General features: G+C 37.1%; 1 protein-coding gene across 2 annotated transcripts in view; it reads right to left on the reverse strand.

Moving 5' to 3' along the window:
* Nucleotides 1-306: 306 nt before the first annotated feature.
* Nucleotides 307-22,313, reverse strand: part of CEP85L (centrosomal protein 85L) — a 96,351-nt gene continuing 74,344 nt past the window's right edge. The window contains exons 7-13 of one of the 2 annotated variants that reach the window (XM_081141327.1): nucleotides 21,690-21,842; nucleotides 19,608-19,756; nucleotides 16,497-16,614; nucleotides 15,928-15,978; nucleotides 9,932-10,039; nucleotides 7,811-8,042; nucleotides 307-4,138 (exon numbers count right to left, since the gene is read on the reverse strand). In XM_081141327.1, coding sequence (XP_080997453.1) covers nucleotides 3,975-4,138; nucleotides 7,811-8,042; nucleotides 9,932-10,039; nucleotides 15,928-15,978; nucleotides 16,497-16,614; nucleotides 19,608-19,756; nucleotides 21,690-21,842 — 975 coding nt within the window. In that variant the 3' untranslated portion in view covers nucleotides 307-3,974. Of the gene's footprint in view, nucleotides 4,139-7,810; nucleotides 8,043-9,931; nucleotides 10,040-15,927; nucleotides 15,979-16,496; nucleotides 16,615-19,607; nucleotides 19,763-21,689; nucleotides 21,843-22,313 lie in introns of both variants that reach the window. The other variant, XM_081141326.1, reaches the window with a different exon arrangement.

Below are 22,313 nucleotides of genomic sequence, written 5' to 3' on the forward strand. Positions count from 1 at the left end.
AAAAGGGGGACACAGCACTACTAGCTGAAATGGATAGGTGTGCATTTGTATTTATAGCACCTATCATCAAAAAATCTCAGTGCCCTTCATGGGAAGGCCATGAGAAAAAGCTTTTTAGTAACTGAAAAGAAAGTGTAAGACAGATGTAAAGCAGAAGTCTCCACTTTCTAGTTCTAGATTCTCTTGTGTGTTTATAAACGCTTTTACCTAAAGGAGAAGTCAGTATAGTCTCATCACTGAAAATGCAGGAGAGTCTGAAATTTCAAATACATTATTGTATTAAAATTAGGTACTTGGAAGACATAAAGCTTTTTATAAAAAATTTATTTCTCTGTAAATACAAATTCCAACATCAACAAACAATAATCCAGTGGAAAAATACTTAGCCATTAACATTGAAAACTTTTTTAAAAATTTAATAAATAGAACTTTGGCATTCAAAATTCTAGCTGTAAACCCTATTAAAAAAACAAAAACAAAACAAAAAACAACCTCTTTACAAAAAAAGAGGCAAGAATGAAAGATCAGAAGGCATAAGCCAACCAGTGGCTTCACATTCTTTTTACAATGACTGTATTTCAATTAAGTCATGACCACTGTATTTACACGAGGTATTCTGGGTGGTTCAAAAACTGAACCTAGTTTACAAAAACCACCAGCCATAGTGACTGATTACACACTGTGCTGTGCTTTTCATGTGACCACCTAGCACCTTACCACTCGTGCCATCACACCAATGTGATGCTCAATTTTATGTTTACATATTTAAATAACTATTTACACATATATGTACACACACACACACACGACATTCCCAAGGAGTTTCCTGCTCATCATATGGGGAAAAGGCTGGGTTCCAAAGACATGTATGTGACGCCTCCTCTCATGTTTACTAAGTTATCTACCTAGTAATGAAAAACTGCTCCTTGCTTTAAAAAAGTCTTTAATGGGTCTACTTACAGAAGAGCAAGGTGCAATCATCACCAACGTTCTTGCAGCTCATGTAAAATAGAAATGAATGCTTACTGCAGGCAAAAAGGCACGAAAGGTTCTCTCTGTATGTGGCTGCAAGAGTGTTGTTAATGACTTATTGATTTGAAACTACATTCTTAATATACTCAACACTTCTTTTAAATAAGAAAAAATTCAAAATCTTTCCCCCTTCATGATTAAATATTAAATGTATAATATTACCATACAGCAATACACCACCATGGCATTTTGGGGTGAAGTTGGAAACTATACTCTATATATAAAATAGGAAATAGTTTTTCTTCTTTTGTGAACACTGAAAACTGTTAAAAGTGAAAATGAAATGAATTAACTTTGGCTCTGAGAGCTATAGCTACTGGCAGTTTCAAATGATACGGTCTACATGAGCATGGTTATGAGAATTGCCTATTACTGTAATTACATATCTACAATGAGAGAACTCTATGTAAGAGGATACCAATAATCCAAACTACAGGTATGGCTGAGCTGAACTATGCTATGTAAAAACACAGCCCAACTTCTCAGCTGCTATTCAGTGAACTATTATTGAGGGTGAAAAAATGTTTTGCCAATAAAGTAGTTCCTTTAAAAATACCCTCTAAGAGATTCCTATTAATAAATCTTGAGCTATAACAACATTAATTTATAAGCTCATTAATAAGTCAGAAATGTATAAATATCCCTTTTAGCAACATTTCCCAGCCCTTGAGATTGTCTCTAACAAACTACTAAAAGAAATCTAATTCAACTTAATCAACTGTCATAACCAAAATGAACTTCACTAAAGTATAATGTGGTTAACATTAAATATTGAACCCTATTTCAGATATAAAATGGGGCCACACTTCTTAAAAGAAAATTTCAGGCATGAAATTATCTAGCCAATACACTTAAGCCTTTAATGTGAGAGACCACTGAAGATTTACTAACAATTAACTAAAGTCATCCTTTTTTTCTGACAGCAAATGAAGAGACCACCATTGTGTCTGTGATGAGCACGGGTAACCTGGGTCTTTTACTGAGACCTCCGTTACTGCATCTCTGCTCTAATGTGACCGAGGCTAAATAAATAAGATCAACTCAAAGCCCGAAGACTACCAGTAAAGGTGGTACCTGCTTGAGATGCCTCCTTAGAAGACAAGCGCTTCATTCACAGAGGCGTAACTCAAAAGCTTTCATCTCGAAGGAAATTTTCAAACAGATTTACTTTAAAATTAAGTTACTTTTCATCTCAGACCTGTATCACTGTAATAACTTCCAAAAACATCCTAGTTCAAACTAACACAAGAGGTTGTCTTGGAGGGGGAATTTTCTGAAACATGAAAATCAAAATTAAATACTGATGAATCAGAATACTATTGGTTTGCTTTCCCCCCAAAATACCCTCCAAGGCTATCTACTTTTTATCTATGTCCTTTCATAAACTCCAGACTCCAAGAGATTACGTTTTGTAATTCAAGGTTATACTTAAACAATTCTGTCTTAATTTCCTTTTTTAATGGAGTGTATACATTTTGGAAAATGAAATGCATCAGCAGTAGTTAATTTCCTACTAAGTTAAAAAATTTTTTTACCTCAAGATATATGAATTAAGCAAAATGCTGTAAAAGTTTTAGATTAAAACAAATGACCAAAAGTTTGTTTAAAATAATAACCATAAAATCCCCAAACATACACTAAAAACCTAGCAGATATTTAAGTAAGAACCTAGTGACCCAAATAAATCAGTGATTATTTGCCCATTAGTATTATATTTTAGGATGCCTAAAACAGGAAGATTCTCATTTGGAAGTTTAAGTGATTGCATGTCTACTTAGTATCATTTCCATTTCATAGTGACCTGACCAAGTTTGTACTCTATGGAAACTCGTTTTTAATGTACTTTACCTATAAAAGGAATTGAAATATCACCTGATTTAATTTCATTTTACACTAGTGATAATTCAGATATAAAGAGGACAGGCTGGCTTTTTCTTAAAGTAGTTTCAACTTTACAACAGATACAAAACTGTTAAAATGTAAACATTTGAGATTTGAATAAATAAGCTATTATTCCAGAGCCACTTTGTTAATCTTTCTTTTACAATAATGAAAGGACTTAAAAGGTTTGCATTCATTATGTATGGCTTTGCTTACAATACATATATGTAAGTAAAAAACTGTACATAGTAAGGGACATGTTAAAATTAGTTCAAATCATGTTCAGTTGCCTTGTGATATATAAATTACTAGGCTAGTGACAAAAATCATCACATCAAAATTGCACACCTCCAGGGCAATCGCAACCACTCTGGAAAAACAGCCGACTATCTACAGTACCAAAACCAGCCCCGTCCCACCCCTCACCATCTCAGCACAGGGCCGTTCAAACACAACGGTTTTGCCTCCTGTGCTCCTAGAACACTCGCCTGCTCTTGGAACTCTTGCTCAGCAAGCCTTTGAAAACCCCGAAGTATGACACAAGCTTCTACATGAAAGAAAAAAATTACAAGAATAAACAGTGCGTGCCTTTCTCAGAAGCTTTGCTTTGACCCTAGAAATCCTTATAGTTTTGTGAACACACACACATGCGCACACACACACAAACAACAACAGGATAAAAAGAAACCTACCCCCTTTATCTGAAGGGCACTCTTCACAGCTTGGTCCTACAATCAGTAGTGAGAATACAGAATTTTTTTCTTATACACTGCATCACATTTTCAAATGGTAATTTGATTTTTTTGTCCTGATTAGATAAGCCCCTTTGAGAACCCCTTGCATCCCCTCCCCCCCCAACAAATGAATCCACAGAAAAAAGATCCTATGTGCAGGTCATATGTCACTTGCAACTTTCCAACATGGCTCCAAGATCAGACGAGATCAGGTATGTTTAGGGCGGTGTAGCCGTAGACCAACATGGCTCCTAAAAAGAAATATGAGGAACTGTAACACAGCAGCATTTATCAATGGGTCAGTATTGCTGCGGGACTGCCACGTGGTCACTGAGTAATGCAGTTGTCTCCCATGTCCTGAGCATAGCGGTCTGATATTGTAGTCCTCAATTCATCAATGTCCCTCCGTAACTGGCATACGTCTGACAGTTTTTTAGTGAGTGTTTCTGGGCTGTGGTCATTCTCAGTCTCTTCAGCTGAACAGTTCAGTGCTGTGGAAATAAAATATGGAGAGAATGTCTCACATTTCTTTGAACAAAGGCATTTTAGGATTTTCAACTGGATTATCATTGGCAATACAATGTTGTATAATGAATACCATTCAGGGTCAGGTTTAAATTATGCATCATTCAATATTAAATAGATCTTAGCTACTTGGCCCTTTCAAAATATTGTTAATTAAAATGCATTAATTCATACAGTGATGCACACAAATTCCACATGTTTAATGAAAGACAATATTCCAAAAATAGAAAAGAGCATCCTCTAACAACTTTATTCGAGCTCAACTAGAGCACTCAGTTCTTCCCATTTGACAAAAATCTGAAAATCATTTGTGTAGGGAAGGGTGATACCTTAAATTTTTATAGACTGCAAATTGGGTTTTTGTTGGCATGAAAATAAGTTTTCAAAATATAGGGTAAGTATATATATATTGAATCAGGACCCTACAACCCCAAACAATTGAATCAGGCTGATTGCTAGAAGCCCAATGGCTGAACAACCAAGGGTGAGGCCTTGAGCCAGAGAGCTTTTAATTGTTTACTCTAGTTCCTCTCTTTGTCAGCAGAACTCAATATAAATGTAGGTGGAGCCAGTGATTGTAAAATAAACCTTTCTTTACCTCTTCATTGACCCTGGGAGCTTATTAGAGCCGTTAAGAGTCAGATAAGTTATTTAAGAAACATTAATTGAACACCTGCCATTATCTAAGATGTTGAGGTTAGCAAAAATAATGGATATAGTGGCTTATTCTTTTATCTTATTATTTTTTAATCCTCACCTGAGGATATGTTTAGAGAGGAAGGGAGAGAGAGAGAAAAGGAAGGAGGGGGGAGGTAGGGAGGTAGGGAGGGAGGTAGGGAGGGAGGGAGGGAGAGGGAGGGAGAAAGAGAGAAAGGGAAGGAGCGGGGCGGGGGGAAGGGAGAGGGAGAGAGAGAGAGAGAGAGAAAAGAAACATGGATGTGAGAGAGAGAAACACTGATCAGTTGCCTCCCGTATGCGCCCCGATTAGGGACAGAACCCTCAACCTAGTTTTGTGCCCTGACTGGGAATCAAACCTGCAGCCTTTAGGTGTATGGGTTGATGCTCCAACCAGCCGAGCCATGCGGCCAGAGCTAGTGGCTTTTTCTTAATAATTTACATACACTTCCATGAGTAAGCCCAGTCAGGTATTGTTGATGACCTACTGCTACACACAGGCCACAGAGGCGTAAGGACCAGAACCACCAGGCCAAACTGGAGGGGACAGGTTCACTGATGGACCACGGAAGCAGACGAAGCAACAGTACAGACGCAGGAAACTAAACAGTCTGATAGAATCTGAAAAACTTCAAGAAAATCAGTAACCAGCTCTAAAATGGCAGAGCACAAATTATGAGGAGAGTGCGAAGAAACAGGGCTGGAGAGCCAGGCGTGAGCTGCCCGTGTCCTCCAGGGGAGTGCAAGTGCGAGGAAATCAGAGCCACAGTGTGCACAGGGCGCCAACAGAGCCCTCGGGCGGCCAGGCGACGGGCTGGGGGAGGCAGTGCGGCTGACAGGCCAGTCGGGGGACAGCGGCCTCAAGGCGGCAGTGCAGTGAAGATGCTGTGGTAGGAACAAATGTTCAAGCAGGAGGGCACCGACAGGAATGATGGGGCCGGGGGCTGGGACAGGATGCGCGGCCAAACCGGGGCGGCGCCCGCCCAGAGGAAGAGCAGGGTTGCGGGGGACAGGGGAGCAGGCCCTGTTCCGGGCTGCTACGGAACAGCTGGTTCTCAGAGGCCGGCATAATCGGGCGCAGCAGGCACCCCCTTGGCAGAGTAAGCGATCGAAGTCTGTGCGGACCAAAGGCACAGCGGTAACAGAACACAACGGGACACAGTACAACTGCTCAGAGGAAACAGAGAAGCAAAAAACCAACACAGAGCTGCTGGGGGACGCTGGTATTTAAGTGGCAGAGAATCCCATAGAAGACTGGCACGGCGCAGTCACAAAGGGAGCAGCAGAACCTAGAGAGTGAGGTCATGAAAACCATGGTGGCAGAGAGCCTAAGAAGGATGGGTGAACAGTGTCAACAAATAGTCCATGGAGTGATGAGATGAGGGTTCAAAAGAATCCACCGGTTTTTGACAAGTTAGCTGGCCGGCTGAATTTTCACAATGCTGAACTGTAAGGTAAGAATCCTGGGGTTAAATTTTAAAGACTGGAAGGAGTAGTCATTGGGAGGTGAATGTGGCAAGGTTCTTAAATCTCGATTTTATTCATATTAAGACAGCTCTCTCATCCTAATACTGAAAAAGCTAATAAATGCTACGTAGGAGCGTGCAAATGTGGGGTACAGAGTAACTGAAAGAGTGACCATCTCTGAAAAGGTGAAGAAATGAATCTTTTGAGAGTGAACTTTTGCTTCTTTTTCCAAGAGATCATTGCTAACTAAACCACTCCACAGTCACCTGGCAAACTCCTCCTCTAAGATTCAAGCCACCACCAGGTACTCCATGGAGCCTTTGCAGCCCTTACCAGGTAGATTTAGATGCTTTCCCTTGAGCTCTCACTGCCCCCTGTTCACATCTGAATTCTACTTATCACAATGCCCTAAGAATGTGGTTAATGGGGGAGCAAGAGCTGTGTTCAAATTATCTGCATTATAGATAATGCCTGGACTACAGAAGGCATTTAATGAATATGTACTGAGTGAATATATTTAAACTCTAAAGTTTTTTTTCATGTATGTGAACACACATCTATGAAGTGAAGGGGAAAGTTCTGCTGACATCTCTAAGCACAGTTACATGTTTCATTTAACAAGTGACACACTTTGATCAAGAGTATTACGTATTTGGTTTGACAGAATAACTATTATGACACAAGATGGTGGAATCATTTTGATAAAACTGGGGGGGGGACTAGACCCCTCTCTAGGTCTGTATTTACTACATTCTTAGGCAGTCACTCGGTACAGCACGTTGGTGCACACATCTTATGCTCTTACTCATTCCCTCTCCTAACCGAAGCCCATTTCTTCTGCACTGAAAAGAGGTCAACATGTCATATTATAGCTGAGAACCCCCAGCAGAGATGAGTGTTCCTGCAGCAGCAGCACAGAAGGGAAGACAGTGGGATGTTCCTGTGGCAGCTCTCACAACCACGTGTGGAGGAAGGCAGAGCTGAGGGAAAACGGGTGAGTGTTACACTGAAAGGGACAAAGCCAGCAGGCGTGCATGACAAAAGCGACAGATCTGTAGGCCCTGAAAACCACCAGAGAACGTGCACTACACAGGAAAGTGAGTATTTTTTCTCCAATATTTGGCCAGTGGACAGATGGCTGGGTCACTACTTGAATGATTAGCACATGAAAGCAAATAGTATTACTTTTAGGAGAGTAACCAGGAACTCACACTTGTCACGCCATCACAGTAACAGCTCCGCACAGCTCATCCACACAGGCAGGTGCGACTCCCTACAAACTACGACCACGCACACTGCTGCAAGGTAATGAAGTGAGTTCTAGCAATGAAGTAACAAGTATTCACGACCCACTGACTGACTGCAGAGATTTCTAAATCTATGTAGGAAAAGAGATTCAAAACAAATAGGGAAAACACAGTCAGAAGTTCCTAATTCATAAAGACAGGTTTCTAACTGTTCAGCAATGCTGGAAGGACAAGTCATCCGCCACTTACATCTGATTCCCAGTAATAAGGAAAGATTAGGCTCCTTGCCCTGAGCACGCTGATTAAGAATACTGCACAGTGCCTTCAAGTCAAACAAACAATAGGACATTTCCTTGAACAGCTGGTCAATCACACTCAGATCAAATAGTGGTCGTTTGGGAAGAACCGTCTGCTGCCTGGGCTGGTCTGCTTCCTGGCCCTGATCCAACACACAGCATGTGTCTTCTGTCTGTCTTTGGTTCTGCAATGGGTAAAGAAAATGAAAATCTGGGTTAGGACAGGGGAAAGGTACTCAGAAGCCAAACAGGTTAACATTTCCCCCCAAGTCTATAAACAAATAGTGGAATATTATATACACATTAACCAAATTTAACTACATACAGAGTAGTGGGGAAAAAAAAGAAAATAATTTAAATTGTGGAATGGTTCCTCTGTGCAATCTGATTGATGCCCTCTGGAGGAAACAAATCCAGTCTTAGTTTCTAGGACTCTCTCATGCTCTCACATAATGAGCTTCTTGGTTGTATATGTATTTTTCTATAACAAGATTTATCCTAAAAACAAAAAGAACTACAAAGAAACTTTACACCTCATCCTGTAGTTTTATATTAGTAAGCAACAGGATATCATTACTTTGAAACCATTTTTTGTATATTGAGAAAAAGTATATATGTTATTATATTAACAGGAACCAAAATTTTCAGTGTAAGAGAAAAATACAACAAAAATCAAAGAAGGGAAAATACCCCAAACAATTGTAAATTGTTAAATTTGAATTGGAAGTATCAATATGAACTCATGATTTACTACACTCCGAGAAAGTTACCCTCGAATTGCCCTCATCTACTCTTCATTCTGAAAAGGGCTCAGGGAAGGTAAGTTTAATTAGCTTTCCAACAGGGATTGTATTTTGGAATAACCAAATAGCCTGTGGTGATAAGGAAAAGATTTTTTTTAAATAGGTGAGTGCCAGCTAGTAAACGTGAAATGATGTAATTAGAAAAAATACCATTCTTTAATCATCTAATGATTCAGGCAATGATCATTAGTGGATACTAAAACCAACAAGGGAAAGGGTGCTGGCAAACTACACATTCACACAGTCGCCTAAGTATCATCCCAGAGATTACCTGCTATCGGCAGAGGCTCTAACATTACAATGGAAAAAATCAGCTGGCCACCACGCTGACCCAATGAAATGAGTACTGGTTTCCCTTATAGTGGAATACCAAACATATATAATTTGATGATGTGAACAACACCTACAAAGTGTTCAGGTCAAACATTGTTTGATCTGAATCTAATGCTATCTTTAGCTCTAACTTCTAGCTTACAAGAAAACAGAGGGGGTAGAGATCAAGACAAATGGCACCATGAGGAAGCAACCAAACAAATCGGGAAGCCTGACAATCTACAAGGCTGTAAGGCAACAGGCCCAGTTTTGTCAACAAGTCACTAACATGAGAGAAGGGGACCTTAAGTTTCTAAGACAAAATGAAATGCAACTCATGGGTTTTACTGAATGCTGGTTTCAAGTCACTATAAAAAACATTTGCGAAGAAGTGGAAAATGTTTACTATAGACTGGGTATTACTGAATATCAAGACACGTTACTCTTATCGGATGTGACTGATGATACGGCTACATGAGAAAATGTCCTTAATTTTTGGAGATGCATTCTGAAGTATCTAAGTGGCAAATGTCACGATGACAGTTATAAAACTAAAATAAGTATTGTTTTGATAACATGCTCTTAAATACAAGCCAAGTGTCTCATCTCATAATTAAATGAAGAAAGTGTAATTTGTTCCAATGGCAGTGTCAACACTGCATTTTCCTTAAGGAATTTCAAGGGTACCTTCCATTTATGCCTTATTCAGTGGCACTGCAGCTAATCTCTATCTAACATTTGACTTTGAAAATGTCTGTGAAATTGTATTCTAAGACATACATAAGTCTGTCTTTTTATTATAATTTTACTAAAAACCTAATAGATTTAATTAACTGGCATATCAAAATCAAGTCTTCAATTTAAAAATGTTTTTAGAATATGTACAAGATAAGCATTTGCTTTAACTTAAATAGGTGCTGAATCATCCTTTGAAAGTCACTTGAATTTCTTCTACTCACATCAAGCAATGTTTTTGTTAATCTCTGTAGGTTTCTTTCTTTCTTTTCCAGCTCTTCCATCATCTTCTGAGTGGTCAGTTTTTCTTCAGAAAGTTTTACTTGCATAGACTAGAAAAAAGAGAAGTGTAAAGTAAAGCACGTTAAAACTGAAAGCAAAATGCAACCCAGTAGGTAACAAAGAGCACTGACTCTGAATGCTTTCCATCTATCATCCTTCCCAGCCCCTTGGAAGGTGAAGCGTTCACGTTGCAATCAACCCATATTACCTCTAGAGCGGATGACTACAATAAGAAAATAAATACCATCTTTTCCTAGAAAGTTTTTAATATGGATAAAATATGTTAAAACTAAAGTTGCTGTTTAATGCCATATTATAGTTATTTTATTAATTGAATTTTGTTTACATATTGGGAGTATATTAGCAAATCTATACCTTTTTTTTTTTTACAACTTTCTTATGATTAATAAGATACGAGATGGTAAGATCATAAGACCACTCCTGCTTTCTATCCTTTGAAACACAGCTAACTACCCTTCTCAGTGTCTAGTATCCCAAGTGAACATGATGCTGAATTCAGGGCAAAGGCCTATCAGGGGCTTTCACGGACTAATCTCTCCACCCCATTATAAAATCACAAATTATCCAGACACAATACTGTTGTGAGAAAACCTTGAGTATGCCAAAGCAGCATACAGGATATTTTAGGAGTACATGGGTGGGTCATTTCAGCTTATAAGCCGGATTTTCAGTTACATACCAAAGAAAACTTGCCACAATCCCCAAACGGTATATGTACCTCATGTTCGCTGCAGCAGTGTTTCTAATAGCCAAGACCTGGAAGCAACCTAAGTGTCCACTGATGGATGAATGAAGAAAATGTGGTATACATACAATGGAACATTTCTTAGCCATAAAAAGGGAAATCTCACTATTTGCAACAACATGGGTAGAACTTGAGGGCATTACACTACGTGAGAAACATTTAGTATCATTGGTAATAGAAAACAGCTTTATGGTTGCCAAGGCAGGGGGTAGGGTGGTTCAATGGGTAAGAGGTATAAACTTCCGGTTATAAAGTAAGCCCTGGAGAGGTAATGTACAGCATGGTGACTATAATTAATACTGCGTTTCATATCTGAAAACTGCTAAGAGTATATCTTAAAAGTTCTCATTACACACAAAAAACTAACTGTGGTGATGGTTGTAAACTAGACTTATTGTGGTAATCATTTTGCAATATATAAAAAGATAAAGTCATTACATTGTACACCTAAAATTAATATATCACATGTCAATTATACCTCAATAATAAACAAACAAACAAAACAAAGTTAACAGAGGGAGAAAAAAGACGGAGAAAGTAGAATTAATGGTAACAACATAAAATTTTGGAGTCAAATAAAACTAGATTCTGGGTCCACAGCTTATGATGTGCAATCATGGGTAAGATATTCAAGCTTTCCAGGCTCCAAATTCATCAGAATTTCCAACCTTGTACTATATTGTAAAAAGTATGCAGTGGGTATGCAGACAATATCTAGGTGTCTGCAAACAAATCCCATGAGTCATAAGCAGTCATATGTGTACAAACTAAAATTCCTTCCTTAACTATCATTCTGCTACCACACATAACTCTAAAAACAATCCATCTGAGAGTTCTGCTTTCAGCGAGAGGAGCCCATGTCAGTATTCTCTCCACTCCCAGAGCTCAGTGAGATGGAAATTCTACTCCAGGCTAGGGCAGCCAATAGCACAGGGCTCCATCTCTCCCTAGTTCCCAACTGAAGAGCTGCGTGCCCAGGAGAGGCAGGACAACGGCATTTCTTACCCTGCCCTCAGCCACCTGCACTTAAGTTCCAGCCGAAGACGGAGCCCTCTCCTCCTGCCCAGGCTCCCTCATGGGACGGGGGCTTTACATTATTTCCGTGCAGAACCACTGAGAATCCTGGGGCCCTGACTGCCCTTGCTCCGGCTTCTGGGGCAAGGGCTCCACACTCGCAGAGGCAAGCCGAGATTCAGAGCTGCTGCCCACCCTCCTTCCACTCTGCATTGCCTCTGCCAAAGATTACAATGGCTAACAGCTCACTGGAGACAGGCTTATGCAGGGGAAATGCACTTTTTTTTTTTTTTTTTTAAATATATCTTTATTGATTTCAGAGAGAGGAAAGGAGAGGGAGAGAGAGAGAAACATCAGTGATGAGAGAGTCCTTGATCGGCTGCAGCCCGCAACCCGGGCATGTGCCCTGACCGGGAATTGAACCCCAATCGCCTGGATCCTAGGTCGACGCTTAACCGCTGAGCCACGCCCGGCTGGGCGAAATGCACTCTTGAGGAACAAACGGGAAGAAAGGTAATGCCTAGTAAAGAACTCATTCACTTTTTGACTGCAGCCACATTTATGGAAATGATGGGAAACATTTACTACAAAATATCTTTTTATATTGTACATTGAGAAGAAAACTGCAGGAGAAGCCAGGTTAGCCATGCTGGTTTCATGGATGCAAAGAAAGGCAATCTTTCTAAAGGATCAATGAGTAAACAAGATTTTCATGCTAGTTAACAATATAATTTTGACAGCTGAACAAAATAATAGATAAATCTCTATGTATTTTTATAGCACTCAACTCAATTTCAAAATCAGCATATACTTTTACATGAAGTATTGCCTTCTCTATATTCAACAATAAATACAATACCACTTTCAAAACTGACGAAATCAACTTGCCACCGACTTAAACCAGATAAATATTTATTTGACTTCTGGTGCAAGGTGGTAAACCACTAATGGTGTGTTTTAAATATAGCATTTTCACTCTGTAACTACCTTATTTTTATCTCCTATAAATTGGACATAAAATGAACAGGGCAAAGGATTTTATTTCTCTCTCGTCATAAAAGTTAAACTGTAAGAATAACCTGCTTGTACTTAAGGCAATTTAATACTCTAAAATAGCCAAATAAACTTAGTAAACTTGGTCTCCTCAATAGTCTGCAGTAAAAAGAAAGCAGTAAAACATGAAATTCTACTAATACTGAGTTTGCTTTGTCTACTCAACTACTATCCTAAAATAGAACAACTTCCCAGCACTATGGAGGAACAAAGGACATGCAAACTGTAATGGCAGTGAAATCTTAGCATTTAGTTTTAAATAAAGTTAACACTATACTAAGAGCAAAAATGTACAATACATGTTAGAAAATGGTTGGGAAGCTCTCCACTATCCTAAATTATAAAGTATTTTGTGTTATTTTAGCTATGCAAATCAGAAGAAATTATAAAAACAGCTACAGCATATGAACAGACATCATAATCTACGTAGGTGTAAGGCTGGCCATTCTTCATGTAAGCAAACGGGAAAAAACGAGGAAGCTTGAAAGAATTAGTACTTGAAGGGAACTGCTCTATTATGTGTATCAACTTGATAATATCCCATTAACTGTAATACAAAGCAATAAGAATACTTTTTCAACCCTAAGTGTTCTCTTTAGGATTCTCTCTGTGGTTTTCAGTGCTAGAGAAATAATTAGTACTCATTTTTTCAGAAGAGGCAATACTTTCAGGTTTTTACAGAGAACAGATTTTATATTCATTACAAATCACCAAATAACAAAAACCAGCTTTTTCAACTGTGAAGGGATCAAAAAATAACAAGTTTAAATAAGTAACATTAAAGTGAAAAATCTCATTATCTGAGGCATATTTGTCTCCACCTAGAATTTTCTGTCCAAATAACATCTTGATGAATATAACTAAGTTGGCCAGCTATCAACATTTGCTGTCTGTCTCTGTGAACAAACTACATACTAGATCTACAGATCTAGCTGGCCAAAAAGGCTAAGATAAAAAATAGAGAGAGAGCCACTGCTTCACAAGATGACAGAATTAATGAGTATATTGTATTGTCTGGGCCCAAATATTTGGCGATAAATATATCTCATTAATTTGATTTGCATTCTCAAATTAGTTTGAAGAAATAAAAGAATGTTTACTGAAGCATTTTAAGATAATAGAAGGGCATGTAATTAAAAACTCTACTACGTATCTATTTACATGTGGTCATGACATATCTAAATGTGACTGGAAGACTTGGTTAATGTGTAAGATTAAATTCTATTAATGTCTCAACAAATGGGGAAAATGCACATTTTAACTAATACAAATATATCCTGAACATCCATAATGTGAGAGAAAGCATGTGATAAATAAAATCTTATAAGTCTTATCCACTAAAATTTCAAAGCCAAAGGACAATGCTGACTGTCCTTAATTTGGACTGAGATAACTTTTACTACATTTACTTCTCAGAAAATGTTACCAAGTAACATAGAAATTCTTTTCATTATGGTCCATAAATCAAATAATAATGGCTGAGGAAACCTAACCATCTTGTGATTCAAGTGGCTTACAGAACTGAAGTTGCAGAAATACAAACGAAAGAGCATAACCTCCGAGAATCAATCAAGCAGGACCACACACTTGTCGAACGGGGGCTGGTATTTGATTAAATTGATAAATTATTCAGTATGGCCAAAAGACAATCAAAAGAGGCTGTCTATAATTCTGACACACAAACCATTTACCTTTTCTTTTTTTACTCCCATTTTAAAGAAGTAATAATAGAATTAGGAGGTGTAAAAATATTTATTCAGTAAAATTTGTCCAATGGCTTTCCACCATACTTAGAATAAAATACAAAGAATGTTATGCCCTGCCCAGCCGGAATGGCTCAGCAGGCGACCGAGGATCCACGCGACCGAGGTCCGACTGCCAGTCGGCCCCATCCCCAGTGGGGGCGCGCAGGAGGCAGCTGCATCAACGACTCTCTCATCATCGATGTTTCTCTCTCTCCCCCTCTCCCTTCCTCTCTCTGAAATCAATAAAATATATTTTTAAAAAAAATGTTCTGCCTCTCTGTCATCTGGCCCAGGCCGCTTTATACTGTCACCTCTTACCACTCTGCTTCTCGGTCACTGCATTCCCAACAGCAGCCTTCCTGCCAATCCTGCGGTGACCTGGGCACCTTCAGGGCTCTGACTGTTTTCTTTGCCTGGGAGGCTTTTCCCCTGGTTACATTCATTCAGATCTCTGTTTAAATATTATTTCCTCAGGTAAAAATTCATGACCACTGTATCTAATGTAACAGTCACTGCCCTCTTTTTTTTAATGCCTCGTATTATCACTACTTGATATTGTATTTCTGTTTTTCCATCTCACCTCAACAAATGGCCAGGAACTGGCTGCCTGGCACATAGGAAGGTGCTCTGTAAATATGGCAAATCAATAAAAGAATACAAAATCCATTTAATCCACAAACTTTGGGTCAGATACTCTGTAAACTCTGGATATGTAGATAGATAATCTACCTCAAGAAACTAAGGGGTAAAGACACAAATATGTAAACAAAATCTTATACTTTGATAATACAGAAAGAATAATATATAGAATTATTAGGAAGGAGAAGGCTCTGCAGTCACAGTGGACTAAAAATAATCCATGTCAGACTTCCCACTGGCAGGTGAGCGAGCAGACAGAAATGAGGACAACACCTTGTTTCTATTCACTATATAAACTAATTCCACAAAGATCATTTTGGAAAGAAAATGAAAATCCTAAGGGTTTTGTGAAATTTATTTCTATCTAATAAATATTATTATAGTAATAAGTAAAATAAATAAAAGTAGTGCATTGTCTTTATTAGATCATGATGACCTTAACTAAATGTGTTCTTAGTAGTAGAGACAGACTACAGCCAATTAAAAAGAAGACAAGTAAGGACTAGACAATCTTCACAATTTTTTGAAGAACTGATTTACTGCATAGCATTTCTGTTCCAAAAAACTGACAGGTTAACACTAAAGAACTTGCAACGCCATCTCAAGTGCTATTAATCTTTTCATACAAATACATATATGCTTTAATACTTTTTAGGTTGTATAACCATTAGGAGTAAATTGGCAAATAGCTAAATTAAAATAAGCACAAAACATTTCTTACCTGAATTTCTAAAATCATTCTGTCAATCTCATCTTGTTGGCTGTCTATTATCTAAAACACAGGAAACATATCAGTCTGAATCAAATTTTTCCCATTGCTTTTGAAAAGTATCGGTATTTCAAGAAAACAAAGAAAATCACAGGAAATTATACGTTTACTTTTCAAAAATCAGGGTGTGATTTTTTTTAATAGAAGTAGTCATACCAAGTATCCTTTAAATAGCCACATATGTAAAGCTGCAAAAGTTTTCCTTTACTTCTTGATAAAAATTTTCTCTAATGTGATTTATAAAAAAAACTTTGAAATAGACTTTGAATAATTTAGGAAGGAAAAATATATCCTTTTGTTTTTGCTAAGAAGTAATATAATTTCCTGAATTTGGCTTTTATTTAAATTTAATTAAATTGCTAGTTTCTTTCCAAATAAAAACACTCAAACTAAAAATTCTATCAGCTATTAAATTTAGCAAAAATATAAATCAAATAACTATAAATTATATATCTAGACACATATATATCTATGTCCACATAGTATATATTTCATGTTTATTATCAAAGGTATGTACTGACCTTACTAGCATTCTCATTTTGTTCTCTGAGGTTATCATTTTCATTCTGAAGCTGTTTTGCATCTAACATAGGAAGGCGAATTCCATCTTCAAGGCATCTTTCTACCTTTTGCTGCAAACTGTTTTAGAAAGACAATTATATAAAGAAAGTAGGTTCTATATGCTGACTTTGGTAGAAGACAACTTCATCATAAATGAAGTCCCTTCTTAGGGTCTATGGTATTTTTTAATCAAGCAATAATCAAGGCTTTGAGACAGTATATGTGAACAAGTTTGAGTACCTGTATTTCAAGAAAGAAATATATTGGAGGCTGACCATCTTTTCAGGAAGGAGACCAGACTCAAGTTGCTTAGTATGTGACATTCTTAGGCTCTCATTACCCTAATCTGAGCTCTGCAATCTAAGCCCTCTTCTTTCCCTCTCCTCACCAAAAGCAGAGTTACTTGGTTAAGATGACTGGTAGGGAGCCTAAGAATAAGAATACACATCTTTTGTCCTTCATTCTGACCTCAGGAAAAGTTTGTAAAGAAAGCTGTTGCTTAAATCAGCACAATTACATTTCTCCTTTACTAATAAGGTAAATATATTTATTACTTCACCTAACTGTTTCTCATGCTATCTATGGAACAGAATTGCATTTTAGAAGAGGAAACAACAAAAGACCCTCTGGTATATTAAGAATAAAAGGATAAATGGGGGGATGGTATTGGCCCTGAGAAAGGAAGAATAGTCATGTTTGGGTTAAAAGGGACTATATATTTACAATAAAGACCAAAACCAAAATATAGCAGTAAGACACCTATGAATCGTTCTCCTTTAGCTGTGATCATACTCATGAGCTGTAGAGTACTAAAAGAAATAAGACTTCATCTTATTTGGGTTTTGATATTTTCATTATTTTTCTTCTTTCAAGTATTACGGCTAGCCTGTGTTTTCTGTCCCCCCCCAAAAGGAGCATTTGCAATCTTGCTTCCTGACAATGTCCTCTGTCTGGCTCAAATAAATGCTTATAAAATTTCCAAAAAAAAAATACCACATTCAGATTGTGGAAAAAGAATCGACAGTCCTAATGATACAACACGGGCTTCAGATGTGTTGGTAAATAATGGCACCAGAGAAGGTATATGTGTTACCAATGTAGTGTACTGCTTCATAATATATTACCTGTCATAAAAAAAAAGGTGCTTTTTCAGTCTAAAAGTGAAAAATGCATTATTTCTATCTCAGAGTAAGTTTTTTCCCAATGCAGTCAAGACACAACCATGTATTTATAACATTCCAAAGAAATAAAACTTTTAAGGTCTTTCATATTTTAAAAAATGAGCCAACTATGAGGGGAAAATGTATTGTCATGGAAAAATACCAAGTCAGTCTTCTTTCCTGTAACTGTTCTCATTTTCTTTATGTTATAAAGCATGCTCACTTAGAAAATAAACCTCTTGATCAGCAAAGGTACCAACTATTGCATGACTAGGGATCACACCCACATGTTTACTTACTTTTCATTTCTAATAGAAAACTTTTCTTATTTGATTCTGAAATCTCAAAAGTTCTTAGGCATTTATAAATCAGGGAATTTAGAAAATTATACAAAACAGAAAACTGTAATGATATAATTCAAAGTCAAATATACACCTGCAGTTCTGGAACTTAAGGAATATAGGTGAGGAAACCGAAATAACACTCTTGCCCCCAAAGTCAGGTGTCACCACAGCCATACAAGTATTGAAGAATTACAGAAGACCTTCTTTGGTCCTTTGCATCTATTTGAAATCAAGAGAGATTTTTGGAGATAATTTCATCTCAGAGAGCATCAAGATAAACTTAAGAATGGAAAATGTATTCTGAAATGCACTGTACTAAGTCTTTCCAAATAAAAAAATACTATGTTCTCCAAAAACCTAATAAAAGAGAAAATCTAAATAAAAGAGAATGTATAAAATCATATTAAATATGTAAAAGCACATAATGGAACAAAACAAACATTCAAATTATTTTCTAGTGTTCCTAATTCTATATTCATAAAACAACACAGCTTGAGTTTATAATCATAATATCCTATAAAAGAGAATGGATACATTACCTCTTTTCATTTTATCAGTAAGATGAAAGAAAAAGATATATGGTAGAATTAGCGGAAGTCAGAAAGCTATCTTGCAACAAGAGGTAGAATATAAGACGTGGAGTTATAAAAAGCTCCATTAAAGACCAAGAAAGCAGAAAACAGAAGAACAGTAAAGGTAGGGTCAAAAGTGTATGAATTTTTTTGAAGCTTCAGTTAGAAGCACTGAAGACTGAACTGTCCCAGAAATCAGGATTTTCTGCACTGAAATTAAAAAAAAAAAAAAAAGTAGACTGGGTGTATTTAAGACTCTGAAAGTAGTAAAGCAATACTAACATGGAATTGTCAGATGGATTTTGATTAAACAGCTAAGAATACACTGAGTTATATATGATTGATATAAGCATGAGGAGTGTATTTCTAAAGTTTAGTTTCTTGTTGCTTTGCTGTCTCAATCTTCAGGATATTTTATCTGTTTGTGATTGATAATCTATTAAGTTTAAGTTTTACAAGACACAGAGTACATGTATGTGCATACATAACACAGAGTCTAGATTTTTCAGGAATCCAGTATTGATTTCTCAGCTCTAACACATTAACTAAATATACTAATAAATGATATTCCCTGTAATTCTAACTGCTGTGATTTAAAAGAAAAAGTCCCATGAGGCAAGATGTATGAGAAAACTTGGAAGGAGCGTGGCAAATGGCCCTACCTGTCCCTCTGCGGCAAGGGGAGAGGGGAGCCAGGTACTTCAACTGGGCGTGCCTCACTAAGGAGTGCAGTCTGAGCACTTGGCAGCCCCTCTTTCTGTTATTTAGAATTTTTACTTCTCAGCCTTTGGCAGGATGTCAGTATGTTGCATCAAAATGTTAAATAACTGAGACAACCTGCTTTCATGACATAGTACTTCTGGTTCTCAATAGTACGTCTTTAAGATAAGAAGAATAAAGAGCATTCGTTATGAATTAATGTATTTTAAGTGAAATGCTTTATGAAAAATATAAATAACTTAAAAATAACAAAAAATTACTGAAGATTTTCTTACCTCTGAACAGTAGTTACCAACTCCTTTTCTTTCTTTTTCTGGCATATTAACTGTGCCTCTTTCTCTTGACACTGTTTTTCCCTCTCTTCAAGCTTTTTTTCCATATCTATCAAAGTCTCTTGCAAATTCTTGTTTTTTTCTTCTAGAACCTGCAGCTAAGAAGAAATTTTTTAAAGTTCATAAAACATAAAACATTAAATGTGCCTCTACTAAAATTGTTACTGTGGTTCTCAAGGGTTAACATAGCGGCTAAAGTCACACTATCTTCACTTCATCTACTTCGTGACACTTTCTCTCCTTTGCGTAAAGAAAGCTGTGCAAATGGAATTATGGAGAAGAGGAGAACGGAGTCAAAAATTACTAGATGACAGGGAAAAAGTGAATGATCTCAATTTGGAGATTTTAAAAAATTATATTTTTAATTGTGGCAAAATATACATACAAAAAATTTACCATTTTAACCATTTTTAACTGTACATTTCAGTAGTGTTAAGTACGTTCACTTATTATACAACTAATCATCAACTCTCTTCATCTTGCAAAACAAACGTTCTACCCATTAACAACTCCCCATCCACTTCCCTCCTCAGCCCCTGGCAACCACACTTTGACTTTCTGTCTCTATGAATTTGACCACTCCAGGGACCACATATAGAAATTTATCTTTTTGTGACTGGCTTATTTCACTTAGAAAACTGTCCTCAAGGTCAGCCATCTTGTAGTATGTGTCAGAATTTCTTCCCTTTTAAAGCTAAATACTGTGTACATGCCACATTTTATTTATCCATCTCTCCATTGGTGGACACTGGGCTGCCTCCACCCTTATAATGTTATGAACATGCATCATTTACAAACATCTGTTTGAGATCCTGCTGCTTTTAATTCTTTTGGGTATATACACAGAAGTGGAATTGATGGGTTGTATGGTAATTATATTTTTAATTTTTTGAGGAATTATCAATATTTCCCATAGCAGCTTAACACCATTTAACATTCTGACCAACAGTATATACGGAATCTAACTCTCCACATTGCTGTCGCCAACACTTGCTACTTTCCTTTGTTACATTAGCCATCCTAACGGGGTACGTAAGGCGGTATAAACCCGTTTTTAAATCTGCATTCCTTGGTATTCCTGCTCATGCAAACACCTGTCCTCCTCCTCTAGTTACACTCTCTTAGTTTTACAAATCATGAATTACTTTAAACAGGGAATGTGTCGTAGGTCTAGAGTCAGCAGAATAATGGCACCACATGGATTAGACCCAGTGATTTCAATGGGGGCAGTTTTTCCTCCCAGGGGGCATTCAACATCTGAGAGTGCCTGCAGACATTTTGGTTTGGTGGGAAGTGGGGGAACAAAGTGGTGCCATTGGCATCTGGCAGCTGGAAGACAGAAATGCTGGTAGTGCCCTGTGACACCCGGGGCAGGGCCCGACAACAAGGAGACCTGCCCCAATGCCAATGGTGCCAAGGATAAAAACCCCCTGATCAGAGCCTCAGAAAAAGACTGAAGGTAGGTGGTTCATAAATAAGGCTTCAAGAGGACAGGCCCCAGAATTGGTAGAAAGACTTTGGATGGGGTATTAAGAAAGGAAAATGGTCAGAAAAGGAGTTGAAGGAGTAAATGGAGATCATAAAGTATAAGAAAGAATTTGTGAAAAAATTAATGAACAACACATATCAAATATCTGGAAAGTTAGTAAAAAAGGGTCTTGTTGAATCTTGGTGGATGGATTCCAGAGAATGTTGGGAAAAATCAGACTGTGGTGCATGAATGTGTGTACGGGGTAGGTGTGTCAGACTGGTTTAGAAACTACCTTTCACAGTAGAACGTTAGGTGAGAGAGTTAACACATAGGTTAATTGGGAAGGTAACATTAATCAACAACAAGAGAGATCTACTCATGATTAGTTGAACAGTTTCTAATTAAAGTTAATCCTAAAAACAGCAATATGCAGATTTAACTTGTAATTAGACAAATATATAACTAAAATTTTAGATTATAAAAATTATTAAATTTCTAAAACATTAAGTTAAAATATGTTTCTCATGTCATTTAAAGACAAGCATTTCATTTACCTGTAGACTCTGACTCTGTACATCATCCAGAGTTGGAAGATCAGCCAGATACTTTTCCAAGGTCTCAATTCTTCTCTGCTTTTCTTTGTTTTGTTCAGATTCCCTCTGGCATTTCTTTTTCAGGCTACTGATGTATCTATCTCTGGTTTTAAGCTATAAAAAAGATTATAAATATTCAGTGGTTTTGTGTCATTAAAAAATAGTAACAAAACAAACATTCTAATCTTAGGCATCACTGAATTCTCCAACAGTTCTGCGTTATAGTTCATACCACCACCAACACACGTACGATTTACATTATTTCATCAACTCTAATATTCACATTTTTTCAAATTTTCATATCACTGAAATCAAGTTTTTGAAATTTTTGTTTTCATTTACAGCTGATGGCATCCTATAAACTGCAGTCAGCCAGGTAGCAGTAATAAAGTTTTTATTGTATTTATTTAATATAGTTTTTAATGCTTGCATATGTGCAAATTTGATCAAGGCTATTCTTATCTTTGGCATTTCAACAGTGTTATGTACATGTTGAAACTACGTGTTGAGTTTAAATAATGTTTAAAATACCTTCTAAAATGTTACATTATAATTTGGCATTGAAAAAAGTTATCGGGTCTTCAG

This window comes from Miniopterus schreibersii (assembly GCF_964146895.1).
Source record: "Miniopterus schreibersii genome assembly, chromosome: 6".
Classification (NCBI taxonomy): Eukaryota; Metazoa; Chordata; class Mammalia; order Chiroptera; family Miniopteridae; genus Miniopterus; species Miniopterus schreibersii.